General features: G+C 56.7%; 1 protein-coding gene across 1 annotated transcript; it reads left to right on the top strand.

Annotated features, from left to right (window-relative positions):
* Nucleotides 1–199: 199 nt before the first annotated feature.
* On the top strand, nucleotides 200–12169 carry Sipa1 (signal-induced proliferation-associated 1). The gene is made up of 16 exons (XM_041662023.1): nucleotides 200–274; nucleotides 2609–3412; nucleotides 3948–4075; nucleotides 4160–4336; nucleotides 6630–6804; nucleotides 7221–7324; nucleotides 7581–7738; nucleotides 7831–8440; nucleotides 8762–9036; nucleotides 10433–10651; nucleotides 10754–10865; nucleotides 10955–11063; nucleotides 11144–11245; nucleotides 11333–11387; nucleotides 11626–11704; nucleotides 11784–12169. The coding sequence occupies exons 2-16, from the start codon at nucleotides 2734–2736 to the stop codon at nucleotides 11928–11930; spliced, it is 3129 nt and encodes a 1042-aa protein (XP_041517957.1). The 5' UTR covers nucleotides 200–274; nucleotides 2609–2733; the 3' UTR covers nucleotides 11931–12169.
* The last annotated feature ends 250 nt before the right edge of the window (nucleotides 12170–12419 follow it).

The raw sequence follows: 12419 nt of genomic DNA on the forward strand, positions 1-12419 counted from the left end.
GAGTTAGAAGGTTATCTGGGGAGGCTGGGACAACGCTCTGGGCGGCAGACCCTCCAGGGCCGCTTAGATCTCTGCCAGAGGTCCCCACCCGCTGTGCTTCCCGCCTTGGACATCTCCCGGGTAGTCCCGCCCTCCTCCCCAACCCCCGCCACGCACCGCCCCATTCAGGCCCCGCCCCCAGGCGGAGCGGCGGCGCGGCCGGCAGGGAGCGGTGAGAGAGCAGGCGGTGGGACCCTGGTGCGGAAGGCTGCAGCAGCCAGCGGGAGCCAAAGAGGTACTGGCGGGATCAGGGAACGGGAGGCACCAGGTTAGAACTGGATACCCAACAAAGTGACTTGGACGTGGACCCGTGGAGTGTGGGGAGGGACGGGACTGCTTTTTGCTTTCACTGCGGACACCCCCAACCTCCTGCTCCAGTCAGCACGCTCAGTGTCTGTGTTCTCTCCTGCTGGCAGCTCCCACTCCCGAGCTGCTGAGTGGATTCATTGGCTCAGGACGGCTCCCAACAGCTCTGGCAACTGCTCCTGCTGCTGTGTATGTTTGGGGTTCCCCCTATTCTGGGACTCCCCCTCTTCTGGAGCTCCCCTTTTCCCAGTGTGACCTCTTTCCCAGCCTTGCAATACTGGGTCTGTCCTGTGAGGAAACATCTGTAACGCTCCCTGGCAACAGAAAGGGGGTCATGACCTCCAGATGTGCTGGGAAACATCCAGCGCCGCCTCCTGGGGCAGCCAGGCCTTCCGGATCTGTGGGGGCGGGGCGCCCCCTTTCCCCCCTCAGTGACACAGGCTGCAAGGAATGTCCTGGCCTCAATGGACCTTGTGTGAAGATGTGGGATGGGGGGCAGAGCCCAAGTACACCCCTTAAGGCAGGGCCAGAACAAGAGGCTGCTCATGGGCTGGGCTGCACAGTCTCAGAGCTCAGCCCTTATGGAGATGAGCCTTCACAGACCCTCCCTGGAGTTCCCTCTCTCTGCTGTAGCCCAAGTCCAAGCCTGCACGTGCCCACAGCTTGGCCAGTGGAGCTGGGGCTGCATAGACACACAGATGTAGCTGCCTGACTTCACCCCCTCAGTGCCCCAGCAGTCTTCACAGAAAACAGCAGCAGTGCTTGTCCTAGGGGAAACCAAGTCAGGAAGCCCCTGAGGAGGAGGAGAAGGTCTAGAGACCCAGCTGAGTGGTCCACCCTAGAGGGGCTCCCCATCCCCTTGGGACTCACCCCACTTGATGTCACTGGATGACGTATGAAAACTCACCAACACTGCCCACACCCGCAGTGAGAGTTCTCATGCCCCTGCCCCAGCTGTCGACTCCATCCCTAGTCACCCGGAGAGCACCTCTCTGTTCTCACACCTTTTGCACCTGCCTAGTCTGCCTCCACCACATTTCCGCACTTAACAGGTCTCTGGGGCCTTGTGTGTCTCAGCCACCAGCCGTACATCCTGTGAGACCTTGAACCTGAGACCTCAACACCCCTCACAAACCTGCCTTCCGCCTACGCCTACAGGGAGACTAGGCAGGTGCCAGTCTGCCGGAGAGTAGTAGTTCTCAACCTGTGGGTCACGATCCCTTCAAGGGTCAAATGATTCTTTCAACAGGGGTTGCGTATCATATTTATGATTCATAACAGTAGCAAAATTATAGTTACAAAGTAGCAATGAAAATTTTATAGTTGAGGTCACCACAACATGAGGGACTATATTAAAGGGCCCCAGTGTTGGGAAGGTTGAGAACACTGCTAGGGATTTGCAGACCAGGTTCAAATTCTACTCTGAACGAGGAACTAATTAAGGCAAGCTCTTCTTCGTAACCAGGCCTCATTTTGACCTTCTGCCCCACTGGGTTCAGACCTCCCTGTCCCTGTGAGGCCAGGTAGACAGACATCCACGGGGTTCTGCCGGCATTAGTCCCTCTCTTGCCCCAGCATGGGCGTAGGAACCTGCAAGAGATTAGTACTAGTCCTGTCTTTAGACCTGGGTGTCTTAGGTCCCATGACTGAACTGTTGTGACCATAGCACCTTCCTCAGGATATAGGGGCCAAGCAGGGGGCTGGGCTGAGTTGGGGCCACTTCCTGTGTTGAAGGAAGCTTGCCACTGCCTCTGACATGCAGCTGCCCCAGGAGCCCCTATGTCCTTGAGGTATTGAGGCTACGGGAACCAGGGCATTGAGACCAGCCTTTGGGTGCTCCGCTCATTGGGGACCCTGGAGGAAGTGGGAGGCACCAGGGAGGAAGGTCTCTGGGGACAGGACGTCCTCCCTTTGTCAAGCGGGCAAGACCCAGACACCAGTGGCTGTGCTGATTTCCGTCCCTGTGGAAACTGTCCAGAATTTGGTGGCTTTGACTGTGGACCTAGGCCTAAGGTGTACAGGTGGAAACTGGGAGGCCCTGGCACCCCCTCTGCTGCCCAGGCATTGAGACCAACAGCGGCAAAGCTCAGTTCTAAACCCTGTCCACTGCTAAGCCTGGGAGGGGGCTGGAAACCTCCGCCTCAGGCAGACAAGGAAGTGGCCAGGAAAGCGGAAGCAGCTTTGATGGTCCCGGAGGAGGCCGGAAGCCAACTGGGGTGGTGGACGACTGGGCCGGGGGCCTGAGTTCCTGTTTTCTCCCCAGGCCCATCTGAGCAGCCCTCTCCTCCGTCAGGGCAGGAACCACTGAAATCTCAGCCTTCTGGCTGGGCACCAAGGACCTGTGCCCACCAATGTGGCCCGGCCCTCAGAGAGTCAGGCCCACAGAGCATGCCCATGTGGGCCAGCGGAGTGGGGAGTCCTCGGCGGGGCATGGCCCCTGCACCTACAGATGACCTCTTTGCCCGTAAGCTGCGCCAACCCTCCCGGCCTCCACTGACGCCACACACCTTTGAGCCAAGGCCGACTAGGGGCCCACTCCTGCGCAGCGGCAGTGATGCCGGCAAAGTCCGGCCGTCTACACCAACTAGCCCCCGTGCCCGTGCCCACAGCCACGAGGATGCCAGCCGCCCTGCTGCAACCCCTACTCGGCTCTTCACTGACCCATTAGCACTTCTGGGGTTGCCAGCTGAGGAGCCAGAGCCCACCTTCCCACCTGTGCTGGAGCCCCGGTGGTTTGCTCACTACGATGTGCAGAGCTTGCTCTTTGACTGGGCGCCACGACCTCGGGGGACAGGAAGCCATACAGAGGCCCGGTCTGGGACCCTGGCCTCAGCTGAAGACCAGACTGCCACCTCAGATCTACTGCTTGAGGCACCTGGCTTTGTGAGCGAGCTTGGCGGTGAGGGTGAGCTAGGACTGGGTGGACCAGTGTCACCACCTGTGCCCCCTGCTCTACCTAATGCGGCTGTGTCGGTCCTGGAGGAACCACAGACCCGAACCACAGCTTACAGCCTGGAGCATGCAGATCTGGGTGCTGGCTACTACCGCAAGTACTTCTATGGCAAAGGTAAGGGCAGGCGAGCCTGGGAGAAGCAGGAGAGGGTCTGGGGCAGAGGTCCCTGTGGTCTCCAGAGCATACAGCAGGAGGCTCACGGGCTGTCCTTTCCCTGAAAAGTCCCCGACTGTACAAAGGAGCAGGCGCTGAAGTGAGCTCTTAAGGCTCAACCTCTTTAAGGCCGAGCTCTGGTGTCACCCCTGAAGTCAGGTAGTGTCCCTTCCATCTAGTTCATCTTCATAACCTCCAGGCCAGCGAGCGATTTCCTACCCCATACCTATTAGACGAAACCTTGTTCTCGCCATTATGGGGAAAAGAAGCATCAGTGTCCTGAAAGAATTTGAGCAATGGTGGAGCTAGTGCAGCCTTTAAACCCGGGAGCACTTAGGCCTTTCTTCCCAGGGCCTGGGACAAGGTGCCGCAGCAAAAGGGGGCGGGTTCTCTCAGGTTCTGCACTTGGTGAGAGGACGCCCAGGGTGGTACTTCTGTGGTGGGCGTGGCCAAGAAGGGAGAGGGCTGTGGATTTGACCCATCACCCCCACCCTAGAACACCAGAACTTCTTTGGGCTGGATGAGGCGCTGGGTCCTGTAGCAGTGAGCCTGCGACGGGAGGAGAAAGAGAGCAGCGGAGGGGGCACCCTATACAGCTACCGGGTCATCGTGCGGACCACGCAGGTGGGCTGGGGTTACAGGCTCAGGAGGTGGGTCCCTCCTCTACAGCCTGCACAGAAACTGAATGTCTCTACAACCCATCCTCAGCTCCGGACCCTCCGTGGCACCATCTCAGAGGACGCACTGCCACCCGGTCCCCCGAGGGGTCTATCCCCGAAGAAGCTTCTGGAACATGTGGCTCCCCGGCTGAGCCCTACCTGCCTGCGACTGAGCTCAGCTTCTCCCAAGGTGCCCCGGACGCTGCTTACTCTAGATGAACAAGTGGTGAGTTCCGGGGAGGAAGAAGGGCTCAGCATCCCAGGGTCTGAGCCTGACAAGCTCCCTGCTCCCTAACCCTGACCTGGGCACTGACCTCATGAGGGGTGATCCACCTCCGGCATTTCAGAGAGAAGGGTCAGAGGTCATCTGAGCTTTACTTGATCTAGAAGGGCTTGTCAAGCAGCCAGAGCTTGTTCGAAATGCAGAACCTGGGGCTGCAACCCTGGCCTCCTAACTCAGCCTCTACATTAAGACCTAAGGTGATTTTCAGGTACTAGAAGGCCCCCAGCGGACTGAGCCCGCCACTCTGCAGTTCCCCCATCATTCCTGGCCAGTTTGTAGCCCCTGCTTGGTCTCCCCATATGGGAGGCTCACACCTTCCCAGAACTTCCTGTTCCACTTCAGGACACTGAGGCTGCTCGGAAAGCCTCTACCCTGTGCTGAAAGCTGCCCGGGGGCCCTGACTCTTCTCTGCTGTTTCTTCCAGTGGTCGCTGAACAAATGCATTTCACACCTTGACAGTGTCAGGCTCTAGACCGGATGCAGACACAGGGCCAGATGGGGTGCTGTCCCTGAGTATGGGCAAGAGGGCAGGGACACACAGATGGGGCTGACAGTAGCCAGAGTTTCACACTGTAAAAACAAGCTCTCAGGCCAGCATGAGCCTGTGTTTGCTGGGCAGGCAGGATTGGCAAAGCTTTCTGAGCAGAGGGGTCTAAGGGTGATGTCTTAGAGGGCTGATGCGTGTCACAGGATATCGCGTGTGGGTGGAGGGCTTGCAGAACCAGCGTGGGGGAGGCTTTATTTATTTATTTTCCTTTTGGGTCGTGTAGATATTGGGAGCCACGGAGGGATTCAGAACTGATCTCAGTGGCTCAGTGGCTCTCTGGCTGCAACATAGGATCTAGTTGGAGAGCGAACAGGCCCAAAGCTCCAGTTGTTCAGGGTAGACATAGTCATGGTGGTACAGGTGATAAGGAGGTGACAGTCTAGAGTGGGGAAGGTTGAGAGCCCCCGCTTCTTGGGCCCTGGGAGTTGTGTTTGTGGGCCCAGGGACCCTGGAGGAGTATGAAAGGGCAGAGGACAGAGGAGCCACAGTTGAGGGGTTAAGATGCTGGAAAGCACAAGGCATAGTGGTGCATGCCCTTAGTCCTAGCACTCAGGTAGCCGAGGCACAAGGACAGCCTGGTCTCCATAATGAGTTCCAGGACACTCAGGGCTGTGTAGAGAAACTCTGTCTCAAAAAGAAAAAGATATTGGAAAGGCACCTGGCAGCTAGTGAGCCAGTGTGGGGTTTGGGACAAGGATCTGAGCTGGAAGCAGGGAGGGGGGACAAAATATGAAGAGAAACATAGGGGGAGAGTTTCAAGCAAGGTGAGGTTCTTGTCATCCCCTCAAAACACCAGGGCCAGCGGTGCCAGGAGGGGGCCAGGATGAGGCCATGTCTGTGGCCTATAGGAGGAGTTTGGGTGTGGTGGCTTTTACTGTTTGCTCCCCCACCTCTGTTAGGGGACAGAAGCCTTGACCTCAGGCATGCTAGGGAAACCCTCAACCAGAGAGGGTAGCTATGAAGGAGGGAGGCGAGAGCTAGGGAGTGGGAGGTGAGATTACATCAGTGGGGTCGGTAGGGCATAGCTGTGTACAACTGGAAGACACTGGGAGAAGACAGGGTGCAGAAAGACCAGTCGTGGTGGTATGTGCCTGTAATCCCAGTGTTAGGCAGCTGAGGCAGGAGGATTGCAGTGAATTCAAAGCCAGCCTGGCTACATAGCAAGATTGTTTCAAACAAACAAAAAAACCCAGGCACATGACTATAATTCTAGAATTTAGGAGGTGCACACAGGAGTTTCAGGAGTTCAAGGCCAACCTTAGCTATATCATGAGTTCAAGTACAGCCTGGGCTATGTACAATACTATATCAAAAAGATAAGAAAAAATAAGTAGATACAGGAAGGGGACAGAAATGACTCAAAACCTCAAAGGGCTGAGGTAAGGCTGTGTTGGAGTTAGCCTTTAGTTGAGGAGGACAATGTGTCCTTTCTGGGAGCCATCTCTTTTATCACTGGAAAAGTAATCCTCCTTTCCCTCCCCTAACTGTGACCTCCCCTGCCCTCCTGGGCATAAGAAGAGGCACAGGTTTGATAGGCAACGACGCACAAATGGCTCAGCGTTCTGACCAAGGCAGCCCAGCCCCCAGTCCAGCTGTGAACTGTTCTCTCCAGCATAGCAGGGGCGGGGCTGGCAGAATATTGAAGCCTTTGTCTTCTGTTGTCCATGTCCCCCGCCCCCCCCCCCCCAGCTGAGCTTCCAGCGCAAGGTGGGCATCCTGTACTGCCGGGCCGGCCAGGGCTCTGAGGAAGAGATGTACAACAACGAGGAGGCAGGACCCGCCTTCACGCAGTTCCTCACCCTGCTGGGGGACGTGGTGCGCCTCAAAGGATTTGAGAGCTACCGGGCCCAGCTGGATACCAAAAGTGAGGCCCCCCGGGGAGGGGACTGCAGATTCTGGGGCGGAGCTTTATCCGCATCCTTCAGTCTGTGTTGCCAGGGACTGGGGCTGAGGGTGGGAATTGGGCTGGGAACCCCGCTGTCTGAGTTAATCCCAGGACACTAGCTTGGTTTCCCTCACTCTAAGACCACTTCTCACTTCTGGGTTCGTTCTGTCTCAGCATCCCTAGCCTGACACCCCCCCCCCTCCGTGTCCTGGTGTGGAGCTGTAGCCTATGGGAGAGGGGAGGGAATTCACCAAGGATGAGGCCCTTGGACCGCATTGCCTGGGCATACGCTGCTGGCGCATAAAGAGAAATAAGTTCAGGCAAGGAAGACCTGACCCGTTGAAGTCACCCACACTCCCCATGTTCTCTTTGTGTCCCCGATTGTCTGGCTGCAGCGGATTCCACGGGCACACACTCGCTCTACACCACCTACCAAGACCATGAGATCATGTTCCATGTGTCCACGATGCTGCCTTACACGCCTAATAACCAGCAACAGGTGTGAGGGGTTGGGACAGGCCCAAACCTTTGGAAGCCATGGAGGGTGCTACTTGATTGGCAATATCAGAACCTTGGCATGAGCTCTGCTGACCCCCAACAACCCTCCCCTCTGGCTGTACCACCTTCCCAAATACCTTTCTCAGGCCTTTACCAAGGGCAGGTGAGGAACTACTGGTGCCCAGGCTTTGTCGTGCCTAAATGAGGGGTTTGGGGGACACAAAGCCCATCTCACATTCCCTATCTTTAACCTCCAGCTCCTGAGGAAGCGTCATATCGGCAATGACATTGTGACCATCGTGTTCCAGGAGCCGGGTAGCAAACCCTTCTGTCCCACAACTATTCGCTCGCACTTCCAGCACATCTTCTTAGTGGTGCGTGCGCATGCACCCTGCACCCCGCACACTTCGTACAGGTGGGTGCCAGGGTGGTCTCAGGTCTCCCATGGGCACCAATTCTTGTGTGTCCTTGCCTCTCGTTTCCTCACGACAGCTTTCCTCCATACAGGGTGGCTGTGAGCCGTACCCAGGACACTCCTGCTTTTGGGCCAGCACTGCCACGCGGGGGAGGCCCCTTCGCAGCCAACGCCGATTTCCGAGCCTTTCTGTTGGCCAAGGCACTCAATGGTGAGCAAGCGGCCGGCCATGCACGCCAGTTCCATGCCATGGCTACACGCACACGCCAACAGTACCTGCAGGACCTGGCCACCAATGAAGTGACCACTACATCGCTGGACTCGGCTTCGCGGTTCGGCCTGCCCTCTCTGGGCGTCAGGCGCCGGGCAACCCCTCGGGGCCCCGGCGCTGAACTGCAGGCGGCGGGCGCCCTAATGTGGGGCGTGCGAGCTGCTCCTGGGGCGCGGGTCTCGGCGGGAGCTGAAACGGGCAGCCCAGAAGGCGCCGAGGTGCCTTGCTTGTTGGGCATCTCAGCAGAGACGCTGGTGCTGGTGACACCTCGCGACGGTCGCGTTGTCTTCAACTGTGCCTGTCGCGACGTGTTGGCTTGGACTTTCTCGGAGCACCAACTTGATCTGTACCACGGGCGAGGGGAGGCGATCACGCTGCGGCTCGACGGGGCCCCGGGGCAAGCGGTGGGCGAAGTTGTGGCACGTCTGCAGGTGAGCTCTAGGGGGAAACTGAGGCCGCTGGGTCCGGGTCCATAAACTTCAGGAATAGGGCACGAGCCCCCCGGGGTCTGGATTCGCGTCGGGGGTGTAGCTTACTGAAAACCGCGTTCGCCCAGTCTGAGACGGGCGCGGGGAGGGGAGAATTCTAGAGGCGTCTTCTAATCGCCGAGCCCGGGAAACAGCTATCACGTGGGTCGCTAAGGCGCCACAGGCTCACCGTGAGAAATAAAATGACCCAGGGGCGGGGCCAAGGGGACAGGATCTGGGAAACCACGCCCCCAAGGGTCGCTCTCACCCAGCCCCTCCCCTCAGGTGGTGAGCCGCGGCTGTGAGACCAGAGAACTGGCCCTCCCCAGAGACGGCCAAGGTCGCCTGGGCTTTGAAGTGGATGCAGAGGGCTTTATCACACACGTGGAACGCTTCACGTTCGCGGAGACCACGGGGCTTCGGCCTGGCGCACGCCTGCTCCGAGTGTGTGGCCAGACGCTGCCCAAGCTGGGTCCAGAAGCTGCTGCCCAGATGCTGCGCTCTGCGCCCAAGGTCTGCGTCACCGTCCTGCCCCCAGACGAGAGCGGCCGGCCGCGAAGGTCAGGGCACCCGGGATGTGGGGAGGTGGGAGGACTCGGCAGCTGACCCCTTCTGTGTCTCCGGTGTCAGCATCATCGGTCATGCTCTCAAGATTCCACGACTCTTGGTCTCTCTGAATCATACTTTACTCATCTAGACTGCAACAGATTAAGCCCATGCTTTCCCTGCTCTGCAGATCAAATAGCTTCTTCTGTCATTTCAAGACATTAGCTCCCCCGCCGCATGTGCACACTAATTTGTCCCTTACTATTCTAAACCCAGTATAGGCAAACTTTTCCCATAAAGCCCCAGATAATATTTTTAGGCTTTTGGAGCTACCTGGTCTCTGCCACAGTTACTAACTCTTGTGCAAAATGAATGTGTGGCTGAGCTTCACTGAAGCCATGGAAACTGAAATTTCGGGACTTTGTATAGATGCTCTTTTTCTTGTAAAAAGTTTACTGCTGGTAAACCCAAGATAAGGTTAAAAAATTCCAAGTGGAAATACATTAAGTCCAAACTAATTTTTTGTTTACATTCATTTGGTTTGGTTTTGGCTTTTTTGAAACAGTTTCTCTGTGTCCTGGCTGTCCTTGAACTCACTATGTAGACCAGGCTGGCCTCAAACTCACAGAGATCCACCTGCCTCTGTCTCCAGGTGCTGGGGTTAAAGGTGTGCACTATACCCCAACCCCCACCCAGCTTCAGACTGTAATTTTTACAGGTCACAAAATTGTCATGTTGTTCAGTTAAACATCTGAAACACTAAGTCTAGAGAGGTGGCTCAGCTGATGAGAACACTGGCTGCTCTTGCAGGGGACCCGAGTTGGTGGCATGGTGGTTCACAACAGCCTGTAACTCCAGCTTCAGGAGTCCCATACCCTTTCCAATCTCTGTTCACATGTGCCTGCCCCCATATATATACACACAAATGCAAATTAAGACATCTAAAAACTATTCTTAACTGATAAGAGCTTCAAAAACTGGTGTGCGTGCTAATAAAAGAAAGGAGAGAGAAGAGAAAAACACGGACTTGTTTTGGTTCCAGACAGTGCTGTTGGAGACCTGCTTTGTGTGTGTGTGTGTGTGTGTGTGTGTATGTGTGTGTGTGCTCATGTCCCAAAGAGGATGTGAGGAACACCACAGTGCACTGTGGATACTAATCAGCTTCTCTTACATTGTCTAAACTCTTAGCCTATAAAAAAATTAGTACTGTTATGTGCATTTGACAGTAAATTGGTAGGGTGACCTGCCCAGGGTACATGGGGCAGAGCAGTGATGTTCACCTAGGTCTGGACAGTGCTCCACTGCAGACAAACGCTGGTAGGGATGCAATGGGGCTCTCTTCCTTTTGGAAGCCGCTGGCAGTAGCTGGGGTGGGGCTGCTCCCTCATGGTGCTCCCATTCATCCTCCAGGAGCTTTTCGGAGCTGTACACGCTGTCCCTGAAGGAACCCAGCCGCCGTGGGGCCCCAGAGCCAGTACAGGAAGAGACCGTGAAGGTGGTCCTGCTGCCCCCCACAAAGCAGCTGCTGCATTTTTGCCTGCAAGACAGCAGTGGCCCTCCGGGGCCTGGGGACCTGACTGAAGAGAGAACGGAGTTCCTACACAGCCACAACTCCCTGTCACCCCGCAGGTACACCCTCTGGGCTCCCCCTCTCTGGCCAGCCTTTTAGCACCTGGAGTCACAGCTCTAGGAAAGGGGTTCTCAGTTCTGAGCCACCCTTTCCCTCCTTAGCTCCCTGTCAGATGAGGCTCCAGTCCTGCCCAACACCACCCCAGACCTCCTCCTTGTCACCACTGCCAACCCTTCAGCACCTGGTACTGGCAGAGAGACACCCCTCTCCCAGGTAAGCAGAAACGAGGCTCTGAAGATTAACTGTAGTGATGTAGAGATGATGTAGGGTGTTAGAGCCTTGCCATTCACTTTTAACCCCAGGATCAGTCAGGCAGCCCCAGTAGCCATGAGGACCCCAGGGACTCAACCCCGGAACTGAGGGCCTCCATCCTGCCAAGAACCTTGTCTCTGCGAAACTCCATCAGCAAAAGTGAGTCTGGAGCCAGGGAACAGGACAGGAGAAGGTGCCAGTTCTAGGCCTCCCTCTGAACTTGCTCCTTTGACTGGCAGTTATGTCGGAAGCTGGCAGTGAGACCCTGGAGGATGAGTGGCAGTCCATCTCGGAGATCGCTTCCACTTGCAACACAATTCTGGAGTCACTGTCCCGCGAGGGTGAGCCGCTAGGACACAGGGAGAGGTCCCAAGGGGGGCTCTTTCTCCCTTTCAGACCTGCCCACAGGCAGTCTCTCTCTCCCATAGGACAACCCGTCCCAGAGAGCGGAGACCCCAAAGGAGTTCCAAAGTGTGACTCTGAGTAAGGCTTCTACCCTCACGTCGGCACCCGTGTGTGTGTGTGTGTGTGTGTGTGTGTGTGTGTGTGTGTCTGTGGAGGCGGGGAGAGTCCCCCTTCCCTGCCTGTCCACTGGAGTCCATTGTTATACCTAAGTCTCGGAAGGCATAGCTGGGTTTGTTGTCCATCAGGGTTGTCTAGGAAGCAGCCTGTGGTGCTGGCTCCAAGCTGCTTCTGCTGAACTCTGACCCCATGTCCTCAGGCCAGAACCCGGGAGCCTGTCTGAAAAGGTCTCTCACCTGGAGTCCATGCTCAAGAAGCTCCAGGAGGACCTACAGAAGGTGAGGAGAGGGTCTGGGCTGGACATTGAAACACAGGGCTGCCCCAGCAGGGGGTTCTCACTGCTGTTTGTCACCCTAGGAGAAGGCAGACAGGGCAGCCCTGGAGGAGGAGGTGCGGAGCCTCAGGCACAACAACCAGCGCCTGCTGGCAGAGTCCGAGAGTGCCGCCACCCGCCTGCTCCTGGCCTCCAGGCAGCTGGGCTCGCCCACTACTGACCTGGCCTGAAGCTCACTTCACGTCCTAGTCTGATTCTGGACCTGCTTGGAACTGCCTGGCCCTTCAGGGCACCAGGGCCAGACCAGTGACCTTCCTCAGGACGTCTTCCCTGCGCTGAGGCGCGTCTTAGCACTGCCCCCACTTCCCAGCCCATTTGGTGGCTAAGCTGCCCCTACCTGTCCCTGTTTGTAAATATTCTGTAAAGAAAAAGGAACATCAGCGAGTTTACACCAAAATAAAAGCTATTTGTGTTTGTATGTTCAAGATACGTGGGTAGGGAGTTGCCTCCAAGGCCACACCAAGCTTCTAAGACCAGTAAGAAAGACAGGTCCCAGGAATAGTGACTTAAGGGTTGCCTGGCAACAAGCAAAGGGTGGGGGTTTCAAGGGTAGGACACCCCTTCTCCTCTTCATTTATTGGGTTCTCTTGGGAAGCAGGTGGCCACACCCCACACCTGTCTTATCTAGAGCAGGAAGGGGAACAGAGCAAGCCTACAGG

This window comes from Microtus oregoni, unplaced genomic scaffold (assembly GCF_018167655.1).
Source record: "Microtus oregoni isolate MIOR12 unplaced genomic scaffold, Mior012 000012F_ref0000307, whole genome shotgun sequence".
NCBI lineage: Eukaryota > Metazoa > Chordata > Mammalia > Rodentia > Cricetidae > Microtus > Microtus oregoni.